Genomic DNA, 23385 nt, shown 5'->3' on the forward strand with positions numbered 1-23385 from the left:
TACTCTTTTCCATGGGTGCTGCCTGGCCTGCTGGGTTCCTCCTGCAATGTGTGTGTGTTGCTTTGGATTTACAGCGTCTGCAGATTTTCTCTTGTTTGCGAGACTTCCATATTTTTTAAAATGGTAACACTAACCTCTTCCTCGCCTTGATGAAAACAACACCAAATAGTCTGCAGGTGGAATGGACTCACCATTTGTCAAAGCGTCTCTGCCAACACCACCCACGGTGTGTTGTGAGAGTCCCTGCTCCAAACGCACCTCAGAGAAACAGGAGCTGGGGCTCTCACAACATGCTGGAAAAAGGGCATCTGCCAATTGTCTCAAAGTAGCAGAAGATCTGTCCCACTCGCCCCATCCCTCCTCTAATGCGCTGATGTACCTGTATTTTTAAAAATTATGTACGTTATGTAAATACAAGTTTTTAAAGACATAAATCCTCCAGTCCCATGGGTAAGGCGATGAGGCAGAATGTAAAAAAAGATAAAATCTAGGATAGGCATTTACGGTCCCCACTTGTCCTTCCCTGAGAAATGACAAGAATCTCAAAAAAAAACAACAGGAATTCTGCAGATGCTGGAAATTCAAGCAACATACATCAAAGTTGCTGGTGAACGCAGCAGGCCAGGCAGCATCTATAGGAAGAGGTACAGTCGACGTTTCAGGCGACCAAGCTTTGTATAGTTCGGGCGACTTCGGGCACAACTTCTGCTCAAGCACTGGAGGAAATTTGAATGCCCGGCGAGTGTTTACTTCCATTTGAAAGCAGAATTACTGTTTGATTGATGGATTCAGCGATTCGTTTATTGGCTGCGCTATCCCGAACGTTTGACAAATAATCGCTCCAGCCTAGAGACTGGCCGTGATTGAGGTGGTGCTTCCTCTCAAAGAAGGGTGTGGCACTACCCACGTTGAAATCTAACTCAGATTCTTACAAGAAACTATCGTTATTGAAATATATAAAGTAACGTTCAAAAAGCAAATTTAACGGTCATGATCATAGATACATTTTAAAAGTACAATGAGGTTTGGAAGATTGGCAGAAGGCTATCCAATTACTGACTGATCCAGCCTTGGTTGACAGTAGAATTGACCAATCTTACAGGGATATCCCCTCCCTTTAAGCCCTACCTTTCATAAAAGAAATCATGATTGAGAACATAAATAGCCAATAAAAAGTTCAGCTGAATGGAAATTGGTCCACCCATTTGTTTGATGGATATTGCAGATATCGAATGAATGTTGGCATCTAAGTTGATTGACAAATGGATTAACCAATCAATAATTGAAATTGGACGAATAGGGTGGTAGTCGCCAGAAACATTCTGCCCTCTTGATAGTGAAGTTTTCGTCCGTCAGTTGGTGAATGAATGGAGAGTTGTTGGGTTTTTGTGTGAAGTGGACTGATCATTTTAAACCATTCTTTCAAAATTAGGTTTTTTTAAAATTTGAGACTGGATTTATTCGAAACCGAGATTCGATAAAGATTTGTTGCAGAAGCACAGCTGCGGTGACGACGATGGCTGAGTTTGTCCAGCGCCTGGGCGCTTGTTTCCCGGCCTGTCAGTCGAGTCAGAGTGACCGGGCGCAGCGCAGAAGGAGCCGGGAAATCGACGCCTTACTGGCCCGGGAGAGGCGCTACGTGCGGCGGCTGGTGAAGATTCTGCTGCTGGGCGCCGGCGAGAGCGGCAAAAGCACTTTCCTCAAACAAATGAGGATTATTCACGGCAAGGACTTCGACAGCAAGGCGCTGGAGGAGTTCAGGGACACCATCTTCGAGAATGTTATTAAGGTATATCTTGGGAGTGGGCGTGGGAATTATAAGCCCAGGTTTCTTACTTATCATTTAGCACTTTTTTTTAAGATGCCTCTCTCACCCCGCTTTAAAAGAGTTTAAGAAGATGCTTGTCTAGGTTATTGATTTTTATTAGCTGGCTGTTTAAAACGTAAAAACGTATTACAATAAAAAAAACCTGTTAATTGATAGGCGAAATAAAATATAATATTTTGCCTCTATATTTTCTTTCCTGGAATATATGGTATTGGAAGTATCTCGTTAAAATCTACAATGTTTTAGATCTTTTCAGTAGCGGGTTCTATCAGTGTTTTCCTTTGTCATCGGCCGAAGGGAATCTTAACTCTGCTTTCTTTGTGATGATCAGTCAGTAGAAGTATACCACTCCCGAGGGTGTGTTCTGAGTTAAAATCATAAACTGTTCCTTGCCGTGCTTATTTAACAAAGTTGCCTCAATATCGACTGAAACTATGATGAATGTGCTCAATGTACAGCAAGCTTCTGTTGCTGCTATAACAGGTTTGTTATACTTCACGTTGTAGACAAAATACTATTTGTGCGTGCTCTTTGATACATACTATATGGTGGCAATTAAATCTCAATCTCAAAAGGCCTGGTATATTCGAATGTTGGAAGGCTTGGCTAAACGTATTTTTTTTTATAAATCGTGCTCTTTTTGAAGGAAGGAGTGATTCATTTAGAATTTTAAACCCTTTGCTTTTGTGATAACTGTACTTTAGGAACATTTCTGAAGTATTTAACTGTATCCCTATTGGAAATTTTTGCTGATACAGTTAACAGTAAATCCCAAGTAAAATCGCATCATGAAAATATTTAATATTCTGAGGGAAAATCTCCAGTTTATATTTTCAGTAGTTTTCTTTCTGGTATCAAAATATTTTTTAAATATTTGGAAACATGAAGGACCAAAACTGAATTACTTCTCTGATTTGGTGATATTTTCAATCTTTTTGAAAGCCTGTAGTGTGTTTGATATCAATAAGACCTCTGAATATACTTGTAAAATATGCTGTTTGCTTGTTGTGACTCTATTTAATGCCAAGATTTTTATTATTGAATTAAGGCACTTTACTGTTAAATTGTACTCCATTAGGTAGATACCATCAGTGTTGGGGGAGGAACAAAATAAGAAAACAGTGCAAATTGGAAAAACATTAAGTTGAGGCTGTGTGCTTTGATTTAGAAGGAAGTGAAGTTGTTGAGATCTTATTAGTATTAGTGATACAAACTTTTGAGTTACAGGGAAGAACCAGCATGTAGTACTGCTCAGGATGCATGCGAAGTGTTTGAGAGGATATGCAGTAATTAAAGTCACCTTTTTGTTGTTGTCAGATGATTGAATATGTGTAAACTACGTGGGATTCTGTGACTTTACTGGTGTTAACAGATTGTAATTAATTTTAAAAAGTTATAAATGAATGAGCCTGGTGCAAAGATTCAGCACAGAAGTTCAGTGTTTTTACTGCTGTCCCTCCAAAGAGCATCTGCAGTGGTTCCATTTCCGTCCTCCTTCTCCAAAGCCCAGGGGGAATAAAACACCTTCAACTTTTTATGGAGGTAGTTCTTGAAAGTTTCTGGATCAGTTTCTGCTGTGCTTGTGGTACAGTCCAAATTTTAGTGGTTTTCTGCCTCTTTGTAAATATTTTTATTATTCACAATGACACAGTGAGGCCTTTCTGCATTGATTGCTACTGATCCTTCTATAGTTGGAAAACCAGTTTCTTCAAGATTCTTGGAGCATATCCTTTGGAGCTAATCTATTTACCCTTCTCTGCTCACTGTTGGTACTGATGCCACATAATGAGAGATCCTAGTTCTTGTTATTAGCCTCTGCTTCTTCAGGACCAGGATATTCTTATGGTATATATTTTTGGAGATGAGTATTTTTCTATCTTTCTATCTTTCCATCTTTCCAAGAAGGCTTAACAAGACCTTCCATAAATGAAATAATGGTGTAACTCTCTGAGTTTGTTAAAAAGACAAGAATAATGAAAGGGAACAACTTGCAGGAGAATTTGTTGTGAAAGTAAAAATGGAAGTTCTCTTTGAGTTCAAGTGAAATAGTGGCACTAAAATGTACAAATGTGACCTGAGTGAAGTTAGTTCAAGCAAGGTACCTTTGTCTTGTATTAGTGGCAGTTATTTGTCAAACATTTAAATGAAGCCATAATGGCTAGCAAAATATTTCAGTAACTTGTGAAGTACATATACAGTAGATAAAGGATAGAAACCTTGGTTTGCTCATTGAATATATCTTGTGTTTATGCAACGATGTTACTACATAGAAATAATCTATTGTTAACTGTGCTAAACAGCTGCACCCAGAACAAAGGCAAAATATCTAGATATCTTGAGGCTGAACTCATAAAAGGTGAAGGAAGTCCAGAGGGAGTACATTTTGTTCATTGTGTTTATTTTAAATGACCTTGCTTTCAATTTTTTGTCAATCTTATTACCTCATTTCTTTTGTAACCTCTGGATATAACTATTTGAATGCTCTTTGAGCTAGCCTCGGACCTTGGGTTCTCCACTGAGCATCTGCTAAACTGGGCTGCTGGTGGCCTAACTAACATTCACCAAAAATCTCCAAGACTGTGGTTGGTGGTGAGCAGGACCCACCCAGTCAAATCTTTCCTGCATAGTCCACATACTATCCACAGCACACACTGCCCCCACGGGATGGCTGCAGTGGGGAGGAGATTGTCACACACTTGTTTGTTTAGGGGGTATGGAGAAGGATACAAGGGTCCTTGTCTCAGTTAATCCCAAGCAGCTGCTAAGCAAAAGATCTGCAGACTGTTGTTCTGGAGACATGACATCAAGTGCTATGGGGAGGTCATCAACTCAGTGAAAGGTGTCTGCCTGAAACTTGACGAATATTCCAGTGCAGCAAGATGTCTGCAAGGACTTGCTGCTGACTTGCACATTCCAGGATGCAGGAGCACTGAAACTTGGTGTAACCAAACTAAGAGCTATGCTGGAGGGACCTCCTTCCACTACTGATCATGGAGGGGCTGAGTCGGGTTGGGAAGCCACGCAAACATTGAAATGGTATGTCATCTGAGTGGCAATGGTGCTGTTTCTTTTATATGAAAAAATGTTTAACATGACTAATTATATTGGCCAAATCACCTAAATGTAAGATTATTTTGCAATGTTTTTATGTTATGATGAATAAAGTTCATTTTTTAAATAAACAGAAAACAAACTAATATCATGTTAATTTCATTGTATCTGTACTTGCTGACCCATGTTAATTCCAAATCTGACAGTCATTTTAAAAAATCTTTCACTTATACATTCTCATTTCTATCTTCTCTCTTACTCCCTCCAGTTGAAAATTTCTCACATATATCTATTCTGCAATCTTTGACCTCTTTCTTTGTCTCTCTTTTCAATTGCTTTACGATTGGATATTTCTTGGTGTTGTGTTTTGGAATTCCACCCTCCACCAGCACCTTTTATTCATGTTTTTTTAAGATATTTGTTGACAAAAAACTTTCAACATTTGATCTAATATCCCTTTAATGGGCACTTTGTTAAATTTAGTTCTGAGGTGCTTTCAATTAAATGGTAAAGACTTAATGCAAATTATTAATGCCTAGTAGGTTCTTTCTCGTGCTGAATACTTGTTCTGAGTTGACTGATCCAGGTGAGGGACATGGATAGATTTACTTTTGCCCCAAATATCCTTTCATTCAGGAGTGGAAAAACAGCCAGAAACCAGTATACATTTGGTGATGATGATAACTCACTTCAGTTTTGCTGTCATATTCTCTTCAGTTGAATAGTGTAAACTCCAGAAAATTGTTGACCTGGGGGAACTTGATGATAAAGTGGTTGGGCTTTGTTGTTTGAGCTGACTGTTTCTTGGTGCTTGTATGACATGTTGTCTGTTGCCTGCCCAAGTGTGGGTATTACTTCATGTAGATGTGGACTGCATTTATTATCAGATGATTTGTCTGTAGAGCTGAACCTTGCCTGTCATGTCTACACTGTATGATAGGTTAATAAAGGACACTAATGGTCTCCAATAATTAAAAGTATCTTCCATGGCTTAAGATACATCTCCAAGTTTGCAGGGGATCCCACCCGAGGGTTCATGGACCAAAATCATTGAGCAAGAAGTCCATGGTATAAAAGTTTGAAAACCCCTGCTTTAAAAGCTGTGCAGTGTTTTGTTCATTCCACAATTTTTTTCCCCAAGTGAGCCTGTTGCTAGAGTGCCTGCTTTCACATGTGGTCTGGCTCTTGGCTGGTATCTCCATGGTTGTTAAGTGGTCTGACATGTGCCCCACATTTTTTTTTGTATTTTGTCTATGGTGGAGGCAGTCAGCCCATCAAGTCAAGACTGGCTCTTGGAGCAATCCTAAAAATTCCATTCTCTCCTACCACTCCTCTACACTAGGGGTAATTTGGCACCTGGGGGTAGGGGGAGTCCATACGGTCACAGGGAGAAGGGGAAAAGGCACGCAAATAGCGCTGGAGGTCAGGGTTAAACTGAAGTTGCTGGAGCTACAAAGCAACAGCTCAATATACGGACTTGTCCCTTAGCTGAACAGTGCTGGTCAAAGCAAGCAACTGGTGAACAATTCTTGTTTGACTTGGATGATGCCTTCATCACTTACAGATTTGAAAGGTGTTTGTGTGGAACTTGACTATTTTATTATTTAAAAAGTAACAACTATAGGAAGGTGATGTACATTGTTTCTGCCACAGTGGATTATGAAATAATGTGGTCCCTCTCATTCTGGCCACTTTATCCCCCTTTGTGTAGATTTTTTCATTTCCTTTAGTAAGCTTCCCAATTAATTTTCAACCAGATTAATTTCAGTGCTTGCAGAAACTAGTTGCTGGGTTTTTGGCATGTTGTAGAAGTCTACAGATTTTCAAATCGGGAATCTTTTTGCATGTATGTTTCACGTAGGTTAGGCCTGACTCCTTTGTGGAGATTTGGATCTCACTTTTGTATGTGCCCCACTTGAGTGCTGCAATATAAAGCACCCCAAAATATATTCTAAGGCACAGGTAGGCTATCTAATGTCAGGACATCCTCTCGGGATCCCCACAGCACCCAGAGACCCTATGATCTCTGTCTCGGAGGCTGACATCAGGCTGTCTTTCAGGAGGATGATGAGCCTTTGCAAGGCAGGCCTGTTGAAGTACTTGATAAGGCTCTGAAAACCAAAATCGATCTCTCTGGCTCTCCATGAGGCCTTGCATCACCTGGACAATTCAAACACCTATGTCAGGATACTGTTTATTGCTCAGCATTTAACAGCACCATTCCTACAGTTCTGATTGAAAAGCTACAGAGTATGGGCCTCTACCTCCCTCTCCAGCTGGATCCTTGACTTCCTAACCAGAAGAGCACTATCTGCAGATTGGTAATAACATCTCCACCTTGCTGACAATCAACACTGGTGCATCTCAGATGTATGCTTAGCTCACTACTCTGTCTACACCCACGACCGTGCAGCTAGGCACAGCCAAAATGCCATCTAGAAATTTGATGGTGATGCAACTGTTGTTGGCAGAATCTCAGATGGTGTCGAGAGGGTGTTCAGGAATGAGATCTATAGTTGAGTGGTGTCGCTACAACAACCTTGTACTCAATGTCAGTACAACCAAAGAGCTGATTTGTGGACTTCAGGAAGGGTAAGATGAGGGAACACAAACCAATCCTCATAGAGGGATCAGAAGTGGAGAGAGGTGGAACAATTTCAAGTTTCTGGGTGTCAAGATCTCTGAGGACCTAAATTGGTCCAAATATATCCCAAATGCAGCTATAAAGAAGGAAAGACTGTGTCTATATTTCATTATGATTTTGAGGAGATTTGGTTTGTCACCTAAAACACTTGACAATTTCTATATATGTATCATGGGGTACATTCTGACAGGCTGCATCATGGTCTGGTATGGAGGAGGGCTACTGCACAGGATCAAAAGAAGCTTCAGAAAGTTGTAAAATTAGTCAGCTCCATCTTGGGTATTAGCCTCTATGGTATCCAAGACATCTTCAAGGAGCGGAAAGACAGTGTCCAATATTAAGGACCCCCACCACCCAGGATGTGCCCTCTTTTCATTATTACCATCAGGAAGGAGGTCCAGAAGGCTGAAGGCATACACTTGGTGAATGAGGAACAGCTTCTTCCCTTCTGCCATCCGATCTCTGTATGGATATTGAATACATGAACACTTACCTCTTTTTATTTCTGTTTTTGCATTGCTAATTGTAATATACACACACCCACTGTAATTTAGTTTTTTCTGTACTTGTGCTGCTACCACTAAGTTAACAGATGTAACGATATATGCTGGTGATAATAACTGATTGTGAATCTTTCACTACTGCATTCTTCAGATGTTTCCACCTGCTTCAAAAGGGCATCAAATGGTGCCCAAGAGTGGGGTGACCTGCCTCAATGACTACAGCCAGTCGTATGCGTATCTACAGTGCTGAAGTGCATCAGAGGTTGGTCGTGACTAGAACTGACTGCTGCCTAAGCAATGGCCTAGCCCTGGACCCTCTGCAATTTGCCTACTGCCACAATAGGTCTACAGCAGATGCAATCTAACTGGCTTTCCACTCAGCCTCGCACCACCTGGACAATACCAATACTTGTGTCAGGCTGCTGTTAATTAAAGATCAGCATTCAACACTATTGTCCCCTCAGTACTAATCAATGCACTCCAGAATCTGGCCCTAGTGCCTCCCTATGCAAACTGATGTTTGACTTCCTCATCAGTGTGGATTGGAAATAATAACGCCTCCTCGGTAGCAAACAATGCAGGCAAACATCAAGAATGTGTGCTTAGCTCACTGCTCTACCATCTCTGTATTCATGACGATGTGGCTAGGCACTGCTCAAATGCCATCTATAAATTTGCTGATGACACAACTGTTGCTGACAGAATCTCAGATAGTGATGAATTGCCCTCAGCATCAGTAAGACCAAAGAATTGATTGTCTTCAGGAAGAGGAAGTTGGAAGAACGCACACCAGTCCTCGTCAAGAGTTCAGCAGTAGAAAGAGTGTCAATGTCTCTGAAGATCTATATTGATCACAACGTATTGATAAAATTACAAAGAAGGTATGCCAGCTATGATATTCCATTGGGTATTTGAGGAGATTTGGTATCTCAGCAAAGACTCTAGCAAATTTCTGCAGATGTACTGTAGAGGGCATTCTGACCAGCTGCATCACCATCTGATATAGGGAACAGTTTCTTCCCCGCCACCATCAGATTTCTGAAAGGACCACGAGCACCACCTCACTTTTTGCATTACTTATTTATTTTTGTAAATTTATATTAACTTCTGGTAATTTATATTTTGCACTGTACAGCTGCTGCAAAAGAAGTTTCACAATGTCAGTAACAATAAACCTTATTCTGATGGTTCTAAATATTAATCTTGTAGCTGGAGGTTTAATAGCAAATGTCTTGATGGATTAAATTTTGGTCACCTGAGGTAATTAAATCCATCTTCCTTCCTTCCGAGACATGTATCCTGTTCTTATTTCTTGGTTCGCACTTACAGTGGATTCCAGTTAATTGGGCCATCAGTTAATTGAGCCAGCTGCTTATTTGGGATGACCCTTAAAGAACAAAAAATAATTGAGAAAATAGCCAGGATTCACTTCATTTATTTGGGATACTGTGCTGCTTAATTTGGACAAAAACTTGCTAAACAGTTTTTAACTAGCATCAGTCACTTGCACTTATGTGGCTTTTAGACACTGCACCATGCTTAGTGTAAGCAGGTTTTAAATAGTTATGTATGCTTGTTAGGTTATCAATTTTGTCCAATGGATGCTGATTCAAAAAGAGGTGATATTTGATCATTTTGTTTTGTAGTCTGACTTAAAAATTCAGACACTTGCCAAGATGCCATGAAAAGATTTGACACTAGCCGGCGGGGGTGGGGGGGGTGGTGGTGGTGGAAGGAAATGCACATCTGAGTTTAAGCTACTGACTACACAGGAAGGCTATGAAGGCAGTCCATTTTCTGCCCTAGGTGTCTGTGCTAACTTTGTTCACCTACAGTTCATCTAAACAAAACAGTGCTGTGCACTCTGAATTCCTTTCCTAACTATTAGGAACTAATGCAGTTTTATGGTACTGTACTATTGGTAGTCTTCTAATTTGTTCTGTATTTCATTTAAATGCAGAATTTAATTCAGTTAAATGGTCATTTTTCTTAGTACATTTTTAACTATTTCCTTGGCACCTGCTAATTGGAGCAGCTGATCAATTGGGCCATAATGTGTCCCAATTAACCGGAATTCACTGTAGTTCCTTTCAACTGTCCTTTTGTGTTTATGTATTCTTGATTTTACAAAGTTTATCACTAAAATGAACATCCCTTTTTTTGATAACTATGCAATAATTACACTTTCAGACATTTGTGTCACCAAGGATTGCCATCCGCTTGACTAATGGCTATTCTGGAATTGTATTGATATGTATACTCTTCACAGAGGCTTTCCAAGAGATTCTGTCAATGATGGGCTTCTTCAAAGAAAACAAGCACATTAGATATTCACATATGATAGAAAATGTCATACTTTGCTAGAAGCAGCTTTCTTTTGCTGAGATGCATCTTAGGATGCACTGGGACATGCCATCAGTGATGTAACCCAAGGTCATTGGGTGTTTTGCGTCTTTCAACATCAGACGGTCTCTCACAGAAAACCCCAGCCAGGATTGAAAAGGCACCGGCTTGTGTCCCAGCAGCATGGGTCCACGGGTTGCACCTCTTGATCCGTAGCCAGCTGGGGGCTCTCTCTGCAGCCTCTGTGATGGTCCTGATGGCTCGTTTCTAGTCCCTATAATGCCAAGGAGATCAGGTTCTGCAGAGTGAGCAGCCAGTTTAGAAAAAGAGCAATGTAGATGTGTATTGACACTCTTAAACTTTGTTAACAGCCGCCCAGAAACTTTCGGAGGTCGTCAGTGTAGAAAGCTCTGTCAAGCTCAAATTCATCAGCACCAGTAACTGCACATCAAAGCTCCTCCCTCTACAGTACCACATGATATTAGAAAGCTACCTTTAGTAAGATATGGCTGATCTAATTGCTACCTCATCTGTTTTCTTGCACTCTTCTGAAAGTTTCTTTGCTATCAAAGTCCCTTTATGCTGAGTCATTCTGGTGTAATTTCTTTTCGAAACTGCTTCCATCCTTTTAAATAGGCCAATACTGTGTGTGGTACTTCACGTGTGTCTCACCAATGTCATTTCATTTTAAAATCTTTTTATTAATATAATCTTCTACAACTATAAAATACAGAGATTCAACACTGTGTGTGTATGTATGTATATGTGTGTGTGTGTATATATATATGAAGAAAAAAACCATATATATGCTAACGAAAAAGAAAATTATAAAAGAAAAAGAAGGAAAAAAAGAGAACCCCAGCTAACTTAAAAAAAACCCACTAACTATAAAACAAAAAAAAGAGAAAAAAAACCATTAGGAACCAACTCCCGGAGCGATACATCTTACTTTTTTTTATTTTTATATATAATTGTGATTTGGTGGTGGTTTTATAACATAAAATTGGAAGGAAACCATGTAAATTGATTCAAATTAAATGATAATATTTAGCAAAAGAGCCCCACTTCTCTCAAAATCAAATCGGCAATCAAAAGTTCATATATATGTCATATATTTAAAATTGCAATACAAGGTCACAAGCAAACAAAATGCACAGTCATCAAAAATAAAGTATTACAATTGGTGATTTGAGGCAGTTCAGCTCCAACTTTCTTCATACATCTCAGCTAATGTCATTTTTTGTTTTTCTCTAGAAGGGTTTGGATGTAATCTCATCCTTACTAATAGAATCACTGATTAGCAGTATTCACACTTGTAAAAGTTCAAACGTTTGGATTGGTCAGGGTGAAGATAGAATGGCAGCATTCATGGCAGGGAAAAAGAGATGACTAGCTCTGAAGATGGGGGAAATGATGAGACGAGCTGTGTATTTGGTGGGCAGTGTGGAAGTGAAGAGAAACAATGAGGGAATGGATGGAAGACAGGAGCTCAGGGAGGGGTTGGAATGTGGGGCATGATTACCCTAAAGGTTATGATATGTATGTTTTTAAATATTTTATCTCCTCAGGTACCTGTTTTAATGTATTGTTTGACTGTAATTTGTGAGCTCTGGAATGTAATCTGACATTTTGCTCTGAAACTACAACAATATAAACAAACGAAATACTGTTTAAGATGTGCAGACTTTCATGTAACTAAGCATTTTCTCACAACAGTCCCCTAGGAAAAACAAAGGATACCTGCATATAGTTTGTAGTTTCTACAAAAAGATGCAACTTTTGAAAATGTTGCATTGCAGAATCTTTCTTGCTGTGGTTTTCAATCCAATCTAGTCCCTGTGACTCTAACATCCCCATTTGAATTAATGGGCTTCCAGATCATGTGACCTGGACCCTTTGCTGGTTTCCAGGAATGATCCAGAGGCAGCTAGTATTATTTGCCACGGTGTCCAAGCTTCAGCATTTACAAGGTAATGTACTGGCACTTGCATTGAGAATTGCTGAGGATTCCTTGGTGAGTTGCTGGCTTACCATTGGCATTAATGGTTTTTTCCAGTTGCAAGAGATGACTTTGTGACTGAGACTAATAATTTTCCACCACGAAGTTATTACCTTGGAGTATGTTTTTTTTTCTTGTTTTTTGCACTTTACAGAAGATGAGTGGTTCTTATCCTGCTTCCCTCAAAGTAATGTTATGTTTTCAAATTAAGTTGTCACTGTTTTGGTCCACCACCATAATCATTGGTAGTTGATACATTTCAACAATATTGAGAGGAATTTATTTATTTGGATTTTTCTCTTTTTTTAAAAAAAGCACGTCCATAGGGTTAGAGAATTGTTTATCTTGTTTAGATTTTAATTTTATTTATCACCTGGAAGAGGCAGACCAGAATTAATGTGGGGATGGAATTATAATTCTTTTGGGAAAGGAATTTTATTTTGCCTGACTAATAAAATTTTTGCACTTGCTCCTATATCCTTCTGCGTCCTTGTTGGAAAACATTATGTATCTGTGAAAATAAAGGATTCTTTCTTTTTCCTTTTGAATAATGTTTATTCCAGAATTTGGGTATTTTCATAACTTCCCAATTCATCACAGGTTCTTATTTTCTTGGGAGCATGTTCCAATTGCAGTTTAGGGGGTGAGTTATGAAGCATGAGATGGCATTTTTAAGGGAAATTGATCTTTTTTTTAAAAGTAAGATATTCAGCTAATTGTACCATTGTTTCCTGTTGCAAGTCATAGTTTTGCTCATAATTGAGTAATCGGACTTTAATCAAGGAAATATTCTGATGAGATTTGAACTATGTTAATTTAAATAAAGTAGCATTTTTAGTCATATACATTCAAAGGATCATAGTATCAAAATTACTAAAATGTGGTGGCTGGTGTGTTTTATCAGGTGAGGCACAGCAGATTTCTAATGGAAAGTTGTACTTTGTTTGAAATTGAAGTGTATACTTCAATGACTACTGTGCCTTTTTAGGGAAAATTGTAAATTCAAATGCTCCACTGATACTTTTTTGACACTTGGTAAAACCCAAGCACATCAATTGAAGTTTTATTGATTAAATCTGAAGTTGGTTGGAAGCCTGTGACTGTTGGCCCATGTATTGATCAGTAACAGATGGAGACTGCTAATTCAGAAAAGAATATGCATTGGTGATGGCAAGGTTGGACATCGCTAACACTTTAATTTTACTGCTTTAATATTACAAGTTGAAGAAATATGAAGACTTTGGGCCCTTTAATTACACAAATGGGTAGCAACTGTAATTAAAGTCTGAAATTTTTCAGCTATAGACAAAAATATGCAAATATGTTCCACGTATTTACATATGTGAACATAATGTGACATAGGTTGAATGTTTGCTGGTATTATGTTCTAAATCACTGTTTTGTTCTTTCAAACAAGGAAGGTGTGGAATATGGTTCTGGAGGTACTATTTGTGGTGCAATAATCTAGGTTAACATCTCAGTATAGTGATTAGCATATTGCCTAACATAACTCATGTGTTGACTGTTACTCATGTGTTATACTTCACACCAACAGTAACAATTACCAGATTGGTTCAGATTTCGTGTATGTAGGCACAAGTAATTAATATTTTTGCCATCTCTAGACAAGTTTGTTTACAGTTCAAGAAAAATTACAGCATTGCAAATCATATTTTCATCATTTCACTACAATTTTGTTTACATAAGGTTTCTTTAAAATATAAGACTCCTTGGCCCCAGCTTCTCTATTCTTAATGTGGAAACATTTTCTTTATCCAAAAAAATCCTGAAATGTGACTGGCTGTAGTGGTACTTTCAAATGTGGGACTGTACCTCCAGTAAAGGTGCAGATTGGAAATTACATAGGTCCTTTAGTCAATATTCCTGGCTGAGAATGATCAGTCAGTTGGTGGCAAGTATTTCCAGCGTACTGTTTTGCCTAGAACGTGTAAAAAATACAGCACAGATTTGCAGCACAATTGAGTATTCTGACCATGCAAGTTTTGCTGTTGGCAAGCCAAGATTACCTTCTTAATAGTCCATGAGCAACATCTACCAAAGTTTTTCTTTTGAAGAAGTTAAAGTAACAAGATCATTATTTCATAAAAGGTGAAATGGGAATTAAAATTTTGACTATCTGTTGCATCAGCTGATAAATTACAGATGTAGCCACTTTCTATTGTAAAATTGTCTCAAATCAATATGGTTTTAAAAATGGGTCAGGTCTTGGATTCCTTAATGTATTCAAATTGCAACTCAACTTGTTTCTTAAAATCAACTGTGCCACCTTTTTGTGTTGTTCGTGGTTTTAATTACATCTGAACTTGAACAGAGAATAATTAAATACAAATTCAAATTATTGCAAGGACATTTTACAGAGCAATGCTCAAGATTTCCTTTTGATGTTTTTTTTTGAACTTGGCCAACATATTTAGCATGAAGACATGTTGATAGTAAATTGCAAAGTTTCTTTTATTTTAGACTGATTAGAATCATATTTAAGTTTATTATCACATACTGTGTGAAACGTTTTGCCATATAGTGCAATATGTAAATTACTTCAGTTTATAATAAGAATTATAAAAATAATGAAAAATAGTGAAGTAGTGTTCATGGACTGTTCAGAAATCTGGCAGAGGAAGAAGTTGTTACCAAAATGTTCAGTTTGTGTCTAAGGCTCTATGCTTTCTTCCTGAAATAGTATGAGAAGAGGCCATGTCCTGGATGGTGAGGGCCCTTAATGATGGATGCTGCCGCCTTGAGGCACTGCCTTATGAAGATCTCTTCTAGTGCTCATGATGGAGTTGGCTGAGTCCACAGCCGAGCTTCTTTGATCCTATGCAGTGGCCCCTTCATACCAGGTGGTGATGTAACCCATCAGAATGCTCTTCATAGTATATCTGTAGAAATGTTCTGGGGATCTTTGACAAATCAAACCTCCTAATGAAGCAAAGCCCTCTGTGTGCTGCTTTTGTGATTGCATCATATGTTGGACCCAGGATAGATCCTCTGAGACGCTGACATGCAAAAATTTGTAGCTGCTCACTCTTTCCACTGCTGACCGCTTGATGAGGATGGGTGTGTGGTCTCCCAGTTCCCTTTCTTGAAGTGCACAATTCATTGGTCTCACTGCTATTGGGTGCAGACCACTCAACCAGCTGATCTAGCTCACACCTGATTAGAAGAAAATCTGGTTCTATGTTCCTACGCCTGTGATATTTTTGGAAGGTGATTATTTTAACGTGAGCAAGTGTAACACTTTTGCCATACAATTCTTAGCCCCTCAAATGGTATGTTCTTCCTGTTCATGCTGCCCTTCAAATAAAAGAGGAAGCAGTCAGTTCATGGTGCATATTCCAGGCAAATATACTCTTGTGGATTATTTTAGATAGAATCTCTGGCTTGGCAGTAAAAGTGATGGAGCAGCAATAAATCTTGGCAGTTTACCCTCTGCATTGTGAATTACATTTGTGTTGGCCTAATTTTACCACCATGGATATTTCATTTTAAGGAAAATGTTATGATATCTGTGAGCTGCCTAAGGATGTTGGTATATCCAGTACTGTTTTTAAACTCCCTTTGCTTGTCCCCAAATAACTCTGTGATAGTAGGCTGGTGCCACAGTAGTAAAATCAATTAGACATTGATAGCAGCATGCAATGAATGTTACTGTGGCTTTCTAGAAACTGAGTTCAGGTCCGAATGTCAAGCTGTTCTGAAGCACAGAGTGAAATTTCACAAACGTGGGAAGAACTTAGGCCATACAGCCCAAGTTGAGCTCTACCAATTCAAAAAAGTCTTGGATTGCTTTCTGACCACTCTACCTCTTTAGTGCATTAATCAATCAATATCAGGCTTGAATGTACTCATGATCATTTGCAGGTCCCAGTTGAGACTCTTTCAGACTTGTGGTTTTTATATTCTGCTTTTATCCTCCTTTTCTTTTCCACTTTTTTGTACAATGGGAGGGTGTTTGGAGGTTGATGTTCTGTTTTTTTTATGTGGAGGAGGGTTTTTTTGGGGGGGGTCGATGTTCTTGTATGGTGAGGGGGTTGATGGTGGCTTTAATGTTTCTCTGAATGACTTTTATGCTTACTCTTTGTTTCATGGCTATCTGGATAAATACAAATTTCAGAGTTGTATATGGATATGTGCTTTGATAATGATAAATGAGCCTATGGATGTGATTTGCCACTTAACAGCCCAGTCTGAATATTGTCCAGATTTCACTGCATTTTCATGCGGGCTGCTTCATTATCTGAACAGAATTGTAAATATTGCAATAACCATTGAACATTTCTATTTCTGCTCCTGTGATTTTTAAAATAGTCATTTGCTTGGGCCTAGAACACCAACCTGAGGAACTCCTACGAGGAAGCTCCATGGCTGAGATGATTAACCTCCAACCTACCACCGTCACTTCGTTTCTTATCAGCAAAGGACTTTCCCCGTTACCCATTGTACATCCAGGGATCCTTGATGCTGCCTGTGATTAATGTTCCTTGATGTCAAGGGCAGTTACTGTCACTTCATCTCTAGCGTTCAGCACTTCCATTCGTATTTGGGTCAAGTTTCTATGGTCAGCAGCTGAGTGGCTTTTGTGGAACTGAGCTTTTGTGTGCAGGTTGGTGCTAAGTAAGTTCAGCTTGACTGCACTTTTGATTGTCCCTTCCATTGTGCTGATTGAGAGTAGATGGAGTGGTAATTGGCCGAGTTGGATTGTCATCCTTGTGGATAGAACAGAACTGCAATTTTCCAGCTTATTAGGTAGATGTCAAATTTACGGTTGAAATGTAACAGTTTGGTAAATAGTGTGGTAAGTTCTGGAGCACGTTTTCAGTACCATTGCTAGAATGTCATCAGAGCCCATAGACTTTGCTGTATCCAATGCCTTTCCCTTATCTTTATTTGACTCTGTACAACATCAGTAACAATATCTACTTTGCCGTGCACCACTCGAGGAGGCCAGGATGGATCAGCCACTGTGACTGGCAATTTTTGCAACTACTTCAGCTTTTTTTTTCCTTTACAAATGTGCCGGGCTCACCTGTTATTGAGCATAAAGGTGTTTGTGAAGCTACAGCATCTCTGCATTGTTTAATTATTCACCACCATTCACAACTGGATGTGGCATGGCAGGGTGGGGCGCAGATGGGGCAAGCTTGCTAGGCAACACATTTGGTGGGATTGAGTTGGGCCAAAGAGCCTTTTCCCATTCTCTATGGTTCCGTGACTGTAGAGCTTGGATGAGGTAAACAGTTGGCTCTGTTTATTGCATGCTGTGTGTGGTGTTAGGCATGCATATAATAAGCCTGTTTTATAGCTTCACCAGGTTGACCTCTCATTTGGTGCTGCTACTGGCATGCCTTCCTGCTCTCCATTGAACTGTTAACAATTTTATGCAATTAAGTAGTTTCTTTCTGTATATTTATTAGCTTACCATTAGTTTGTTTTTTCTGGTGTTTAATATTTGCTTGGAATGGAATTGACCTGAACTACTTCCCAGATAATGTCTCCTAGCTTTCCTCCTTGACTCTCAACGCACCCACATTCATTGAGAACAGCAGGGTAAAAATCTATTAACTTGTGTAAGGTGAAATGTACAATGGGATTTGCAGGATGATACACTTGTACGAGGGGTGATTGATAAGTTTGTGGCCTGAGGTAGAAGGAGTCAATTTTAGAAAACCTAGCACATTTATTTTTCAACATAGTCTCCTATTACATTTACACACTTAGCCCAGCGGTCGTGGAGCACATGGACCCCTTCTTTGTAGAATTGGCCCACAGCAGGGGTGATTGATAAGTTTGTGGCCTAAGGCAAAAGGAGATGAGTTATTAACTTCAAACTTTCTGCATAGTCACTCAGAGTTGAGCTGCACGTGCGTGTAAAGAGTGTCTTGAACCTCCAGGTGGTCCACAGCAAGGGTGATTGATAAGTTCGTGGCCTAGGGTAGAAGGAGATGAATTATACAGCTCTCATTACATGCACGTGCCGTTCAACTCTGAGTGAAAATGCAGAAAGTTTGAAGTTAACAACTCACCTCCTTCTACCTTAGGCCACAAACTTATCAATCACCCCATGCTGTGGACCACTTCTGGAGGTGAAAGACGCCGACTTCTACAAAGAAGGGATCCGTATGCTCCACGACCACTGGACTAAAGGTGTAAACGTAAAAAAAATGAGCTAGGTTTTCTAAAATTGACTCCATTTACCTTGGGCCACAAACTTATCAATCACCCCTCGTAAAGCCTGGTGCAAAACTGCAGTGTCATTTGTTCCAGAGCAAATTTTAATCAGATTTCTATTTGAAAGTATTAAGTGTTTATCCTAAACTTTTCTATGATGTTTTGTTTTTCACCATTGAACTGACTTATTTTTAATTGAGAACAGATGACATTTGCTGTGTACTTAACCAGTTAATAAACTGATTGTAATGAGAGGTTGCTACCAGATGAGCTAACCCTACTTGTTTACAATAGCTTTCTTGACGTCAATCTGTAATTGACATGAGTAAAGTCTACAGCTGCAAAATAATGCAAAAATCTGTAAAAAGCTGATCTTTCAGATCATGCAGGAATACATGATGCTTTTTATAGTTGTATGTGTTGTAGGATTAGTATGACAATGATATAGAAGCTTGAGTTATGCAGTTAGCTTTCCAATTGATTTACAGTTTAATTTTTGAATCTGTGCAAATGATTTTAAAACTAATGAATGAATAACCTCTTTGTTTGCTAGTAATTTGCAAGCCAGGCCAGTAGTACAGAAACCAGATTACCACAATTAAATTTACTGTAATGCTTGCAGAAATTTTTGGCCAGGACAATGTCATTTCTATTTTCCCTTTTCAGTTCTTTCATTTTGATGAATACAGAAATTGGATGTCGGGGAAAAATGGATCTTGAGGCTTCTACTTAACCTGAAGGAATATCTCAGCGAGTCTGAAAATGGGTCAGATTGTGTACTTTGGTTATAGCTTGAAGATATAGTTTTTAAAAAAGTGTAATTTAGGTTTAATCTAATGTTTCAGTTGAAAGGAAATGTGCAATCGATGTTGTTTTGAATTATCTTGAAATTGGGTAATTTTAACTCTTATTTTACCATTGGATCTAGTTTGCTGTCCTTAGTCAATCTCATTATAGTCTTCCATGGTTCTCAGACTTCTCTCCCTGAATGTTCTGAAAATATTTTGCTAATTAATGTTATTGAATTCAAGTATTTTGAGACAAGACCAAGGAAATTGATGCCCTTCAACAGAGAAAAAGCAAGATCAAGCAGTTGTAGTTCTTCAAAATTGAACCCCAACCTTCCATATTCTTAATGAAATACTTAGAGAAAGGATTCAAAATATATTTATTATCAAATTATATATGCTGTATACATCTTCTGAGATTCATCTTCCCCACACAGTGAGAAAACAAAGAACAACCATAGTACCCGTTCAAGAAGGGGGGGGGGGATCAACCCCCTCCCCCACACGCAAACAGAAACAAATCATGAAAACAGCAACAAAAGAAATGAGTGCAAACACAGGATATAAAACATAAAAGGCATATTCCACTTCAGCTATTTCAGTTTTTTAATCTGCAGGCCGCCCCAATCCAAAATTACCCAAACTGGCAACGAAAAAGGAGTGACCAGAAAAAAGAACTAGAACACATCCTAAAAATGTATTAGAATCCACAAACTGCGTTGATTAAACCTTGCTCCAGCATCATCCTCCGACAGCATAAAGGGAAAGAGAGATCATTCAAATGCAAGGGCCTTCCTCTTAGAGCAGCGGACAAGTGGGAGAGAGAGATCGTCACATGCAGACGCCCTGCTCCGGCAGCAGTAAGTGAGAGGCTGGTGGATGGCATTGAACACTGGATTGCCTTCTTTACCTGCCAATGCCAGTCCTTGGCACCTTAGTTGGTGAGATCAGCGAGAGATGGAGTTGATCATGGTCGCTGGCCCCATCTCCAGGCTTCCATGCTACACGCTTTGGTCATTGAACGCACTATAAGAGACAGCAAAACACCAGATTGCCTGAACGCTGGAACACATTGCCATGATGTAGATAACAGGCTCTAACAGTAGAACCACATCTGAAATAAAAAGATGTAAAAGAACTAAACTGAGTCCTTCTGTCACCTATCTTGAGGATATTACCCGAAGTAACGTTGTTCGTTGGTGCCATCTTCTTTCAGAGTAAATCTGGGCACTAAGCTCATTACCAAAAGAACAAAGAAAAAGATTATAGGAAAAGTTTTCATGGACGATTATTGTGATATAAATGCTACATTCAATTGTTGGTGGAAGGGGAGTTATAATAGCTTATCCAGGACAGCAGTTAACCTTTTTTTTTGTTTTTTTTTTGCAGGTTATGAGAAAGGGGGGAAAAAACAGTTGCTCCTATGTCCACTCTCCTCTCCTATCAGATTCCTTCTTCTCCAGCCCTTTTCATTTTCCACCAATCACCTTCTAGCTTCTTGCTTCATTCTCTTCCCCCATCCACCGGGCTTCACCTGTCACCTTCTAGTTTGCCTTCCTTTCCCTTCTACCCCAACACCCCCACCACCATTTTATTCTGGCATCTTCCTCTCAAGTCCTGATGAAGAGTCTAGGCTCAAAATGTCAATTGTTTATTCCATAGATGATGCCTTACTGCTGGGTTACTTCAGTATTTAGTGTGTGTTGCAAAAAAAAAACAGTTGCTGTTCTGGTAATGCTTTATAGACTTGCAGCCTGGGCCTCAAGAGTTATTCAACTTGCTGCACATAAGAATAGAAAACTTGTACAATTTCAAGAGGTATGAACTTCAGAAAGCAGAGCAGTATTTATGTATTATTGACATCAGTTTTTTTTTTAAACCCTACCCCTACTGAAAATCTCAATTTGGCATGTCAGGGCAGTTTTTGCAGTAAATATTCATAATGTGCTTAAATTCCTTTGCCATCAAGAGCTTTTCAGTTCATTGTGGAAGCTTGTCCCTTAGTAAGAACACCTTGTTGAAGGAGTTAAAGTTGGTGTCCAGGTTTAATAGCTTGGCCGTTCACCAAAAGCAGTGGGAGCTGAATAGTTAGACTTCCTGTGGTTTAAAATCAGCGACATGATCTCTAGTTTCACTTTGTACTGTACAATGATCATGAAAGCAGTGTAGATCACAGATGACTGTACGTGTTACCTGATGCATTACTATTTTATGTGCTTGCATCCTGAATAGCAAGTAGCAGATTTTAACTATGAATCTAAAATATTCAGCTTTACTAATGTTACCAGCATTTCTTTTATAATACTCACAGGGTTATTTGCCATAATGTAGCAGTTAAATTCGCCCCTTCAGAACTCTCAGCAGACGCTTTTAATTTCAATTGGCTGCACTAGCTGGACAAATAGGTAGCCAACATATTTAAAGAAGTTTCACTGTCACGCAGTAGATTCTGCAGTACCAGAATGTGCAAGTGAGTAATTCTAAGAATCCTAAGCTACATGATTCTTTCAGCTGTTAGATTTTACTCAATCATGCTATTGATCTAGGTAACTCAACAGATGGCTACTGTAGAAGCCAAAATAACTGTGCTGGTTGGTAATGTTAATTGGTCAAGTCAAAAGAGGAAAAATTGCCACCTCATTTATACTTGCAGTGTAACTGTTTGTTTCTTTTATTAATTGAATGGGCATTAAGTTGTAACTAGGATGAGCAACTAAGGCTACATCCACACTAGACCAGATAATTTTGAAAACGCCAGTTTCACGTAAAAACGATAGATGTCAAAACACCAGGCATTTTTGAAAATACCTCCATCCACATTAAAACGGATATTTGGGCGAATCTCCTCCTACTGGGCATGCGCAGGACACACAGAAAACAGGCAAAGAGGAAACAGTATACTTGGTGTGCGTTTGTCCAGTTACAGACTAGAAAAACTTGAAATGAAATTGCCAAACGAAAGACTTGGTGCGCGTTTGTCCAGAAACATTTCCTACAGCCATAGTCTCTTCACCGATGAAAGGGACAACAGCTACAACTAAATGCAATAAGGCTTGTTACTGGGCAAAAGTGAAATTTCCTGTTACCTCATTTGTTCGCCTTTTGCCATGTCTTTGTGTGTGTATTATTTTGCTCTATTTAACGTGCAATAAAACGAGTTACTGGGCAAAAGTGACAGTTGCATCTATTGAATGTTTGCACAAGTAATACATTAATAAAGCACCTTGTTAAATGTATAAAACATGTCTGCATCAGTGTTATCAGGGGTCCCCAACCTCTTTTGCACCACGGACCAGTTTAATATTGACAATATTCTTGTGGACTGGCTGACCAGGGGCGGGATTGTTCAAGTAGGGTTAAGCTCACCTCAACATGTCTTTCACAGTTAGGGTTGCCAACTTTCTCACTCCCAAATAGGGGACAAAAGTAGTAGTCAAATCCCGGGACACTTTACCCCAGGAAAGACTACCATGACCATGAAGCCTTGCGTGGGCACCTGTGTGCGCATGCATGACGTACGCATGTGATGTGCGCATGCACGTACGTGACGATATTTTCCCCCCAACAAATCGGTTTCGCCTTCATCTTCCCAACTATACTGTACATACATTATTTCTACTTTACATAGGCTGTGTATTTATCATATCATTCCTGCTTTTACTATATGTTAGTGTTATTTTAGGTTTTATGTGTTATTTAGTAGGTTATTTTTTGGGTCTGAAAATGCTCAAAAATTTTACCCATATAAATTAATGGTAATTTCTTCTTTGCTTTACACCATTTTGGCACGAAAGGTTTCATAGGAACGCTCTACCTTAGCCGGGGAAATACAGGACGGGGCGGTCCTGTATGGGACAAATCAGTTTAGCCCAAAATACAGGATGTCCCGGCAAATATGGGACAGTTGGCAACCCAATGTTCAGGTTCAACAGTGCATGACGGAATGAGGAAAGGTACAGCTAACTGATATCGTTTCCTCACGGCCCAGTAGCACACGCTTTGCAGCCCGGTACTGGTCCGCGACCCGGTGGTTGGGGACC

The 23385-nt window shown here is 39.3% G+C and overlaps 1 protein-coding gene across 2 annotated transcripts in view; it reads left to right on the forward strand.

Annotated features, from left to right (window-relative positions):
• Positions 1 to 1318: 1318 nt before the first annotated feature.
• Positions 1319 to 23385, forward strand: part of gna12a (guanine nucleotide binding protein (G protein) alpha 12a) — a 109431-nt gene continuing 87364 nt past the window's right edge. The window contains exon 1 of one of the 2 annotated variants that reach the window (XM_063058965.1): positions 1319 to 1789. In XM_063058965.1, the coding sequence (XP_062915035.1) occupies positions 1517 to 1789 (273 nt within the window). In that variant the 5' untranslated portion in view covers positions 1319 to 1516. Of the gene's footprint in view, positions 1790 to 2219; positions 2312 to 23385 lie in introns of those variants that run through there. The other variant, XM_063058966.1, reaches the window with a different exon arrangement.

Source organism: Mobula hypostoma, chromosome 9 (assembly GCF_963921235.1).
Source record: "Mobula hypostoma chromosome 9, sMobHyp1.1, whole genome shotgun sequence".
Classification (NCBI taxonomy): domain Eukaryota; kingdom Metazoa; phylum Chordata; class Chondrichthyes; order Myliobatiformes; family Myliobatidae; genus Mobula; species Mobula hypostoma.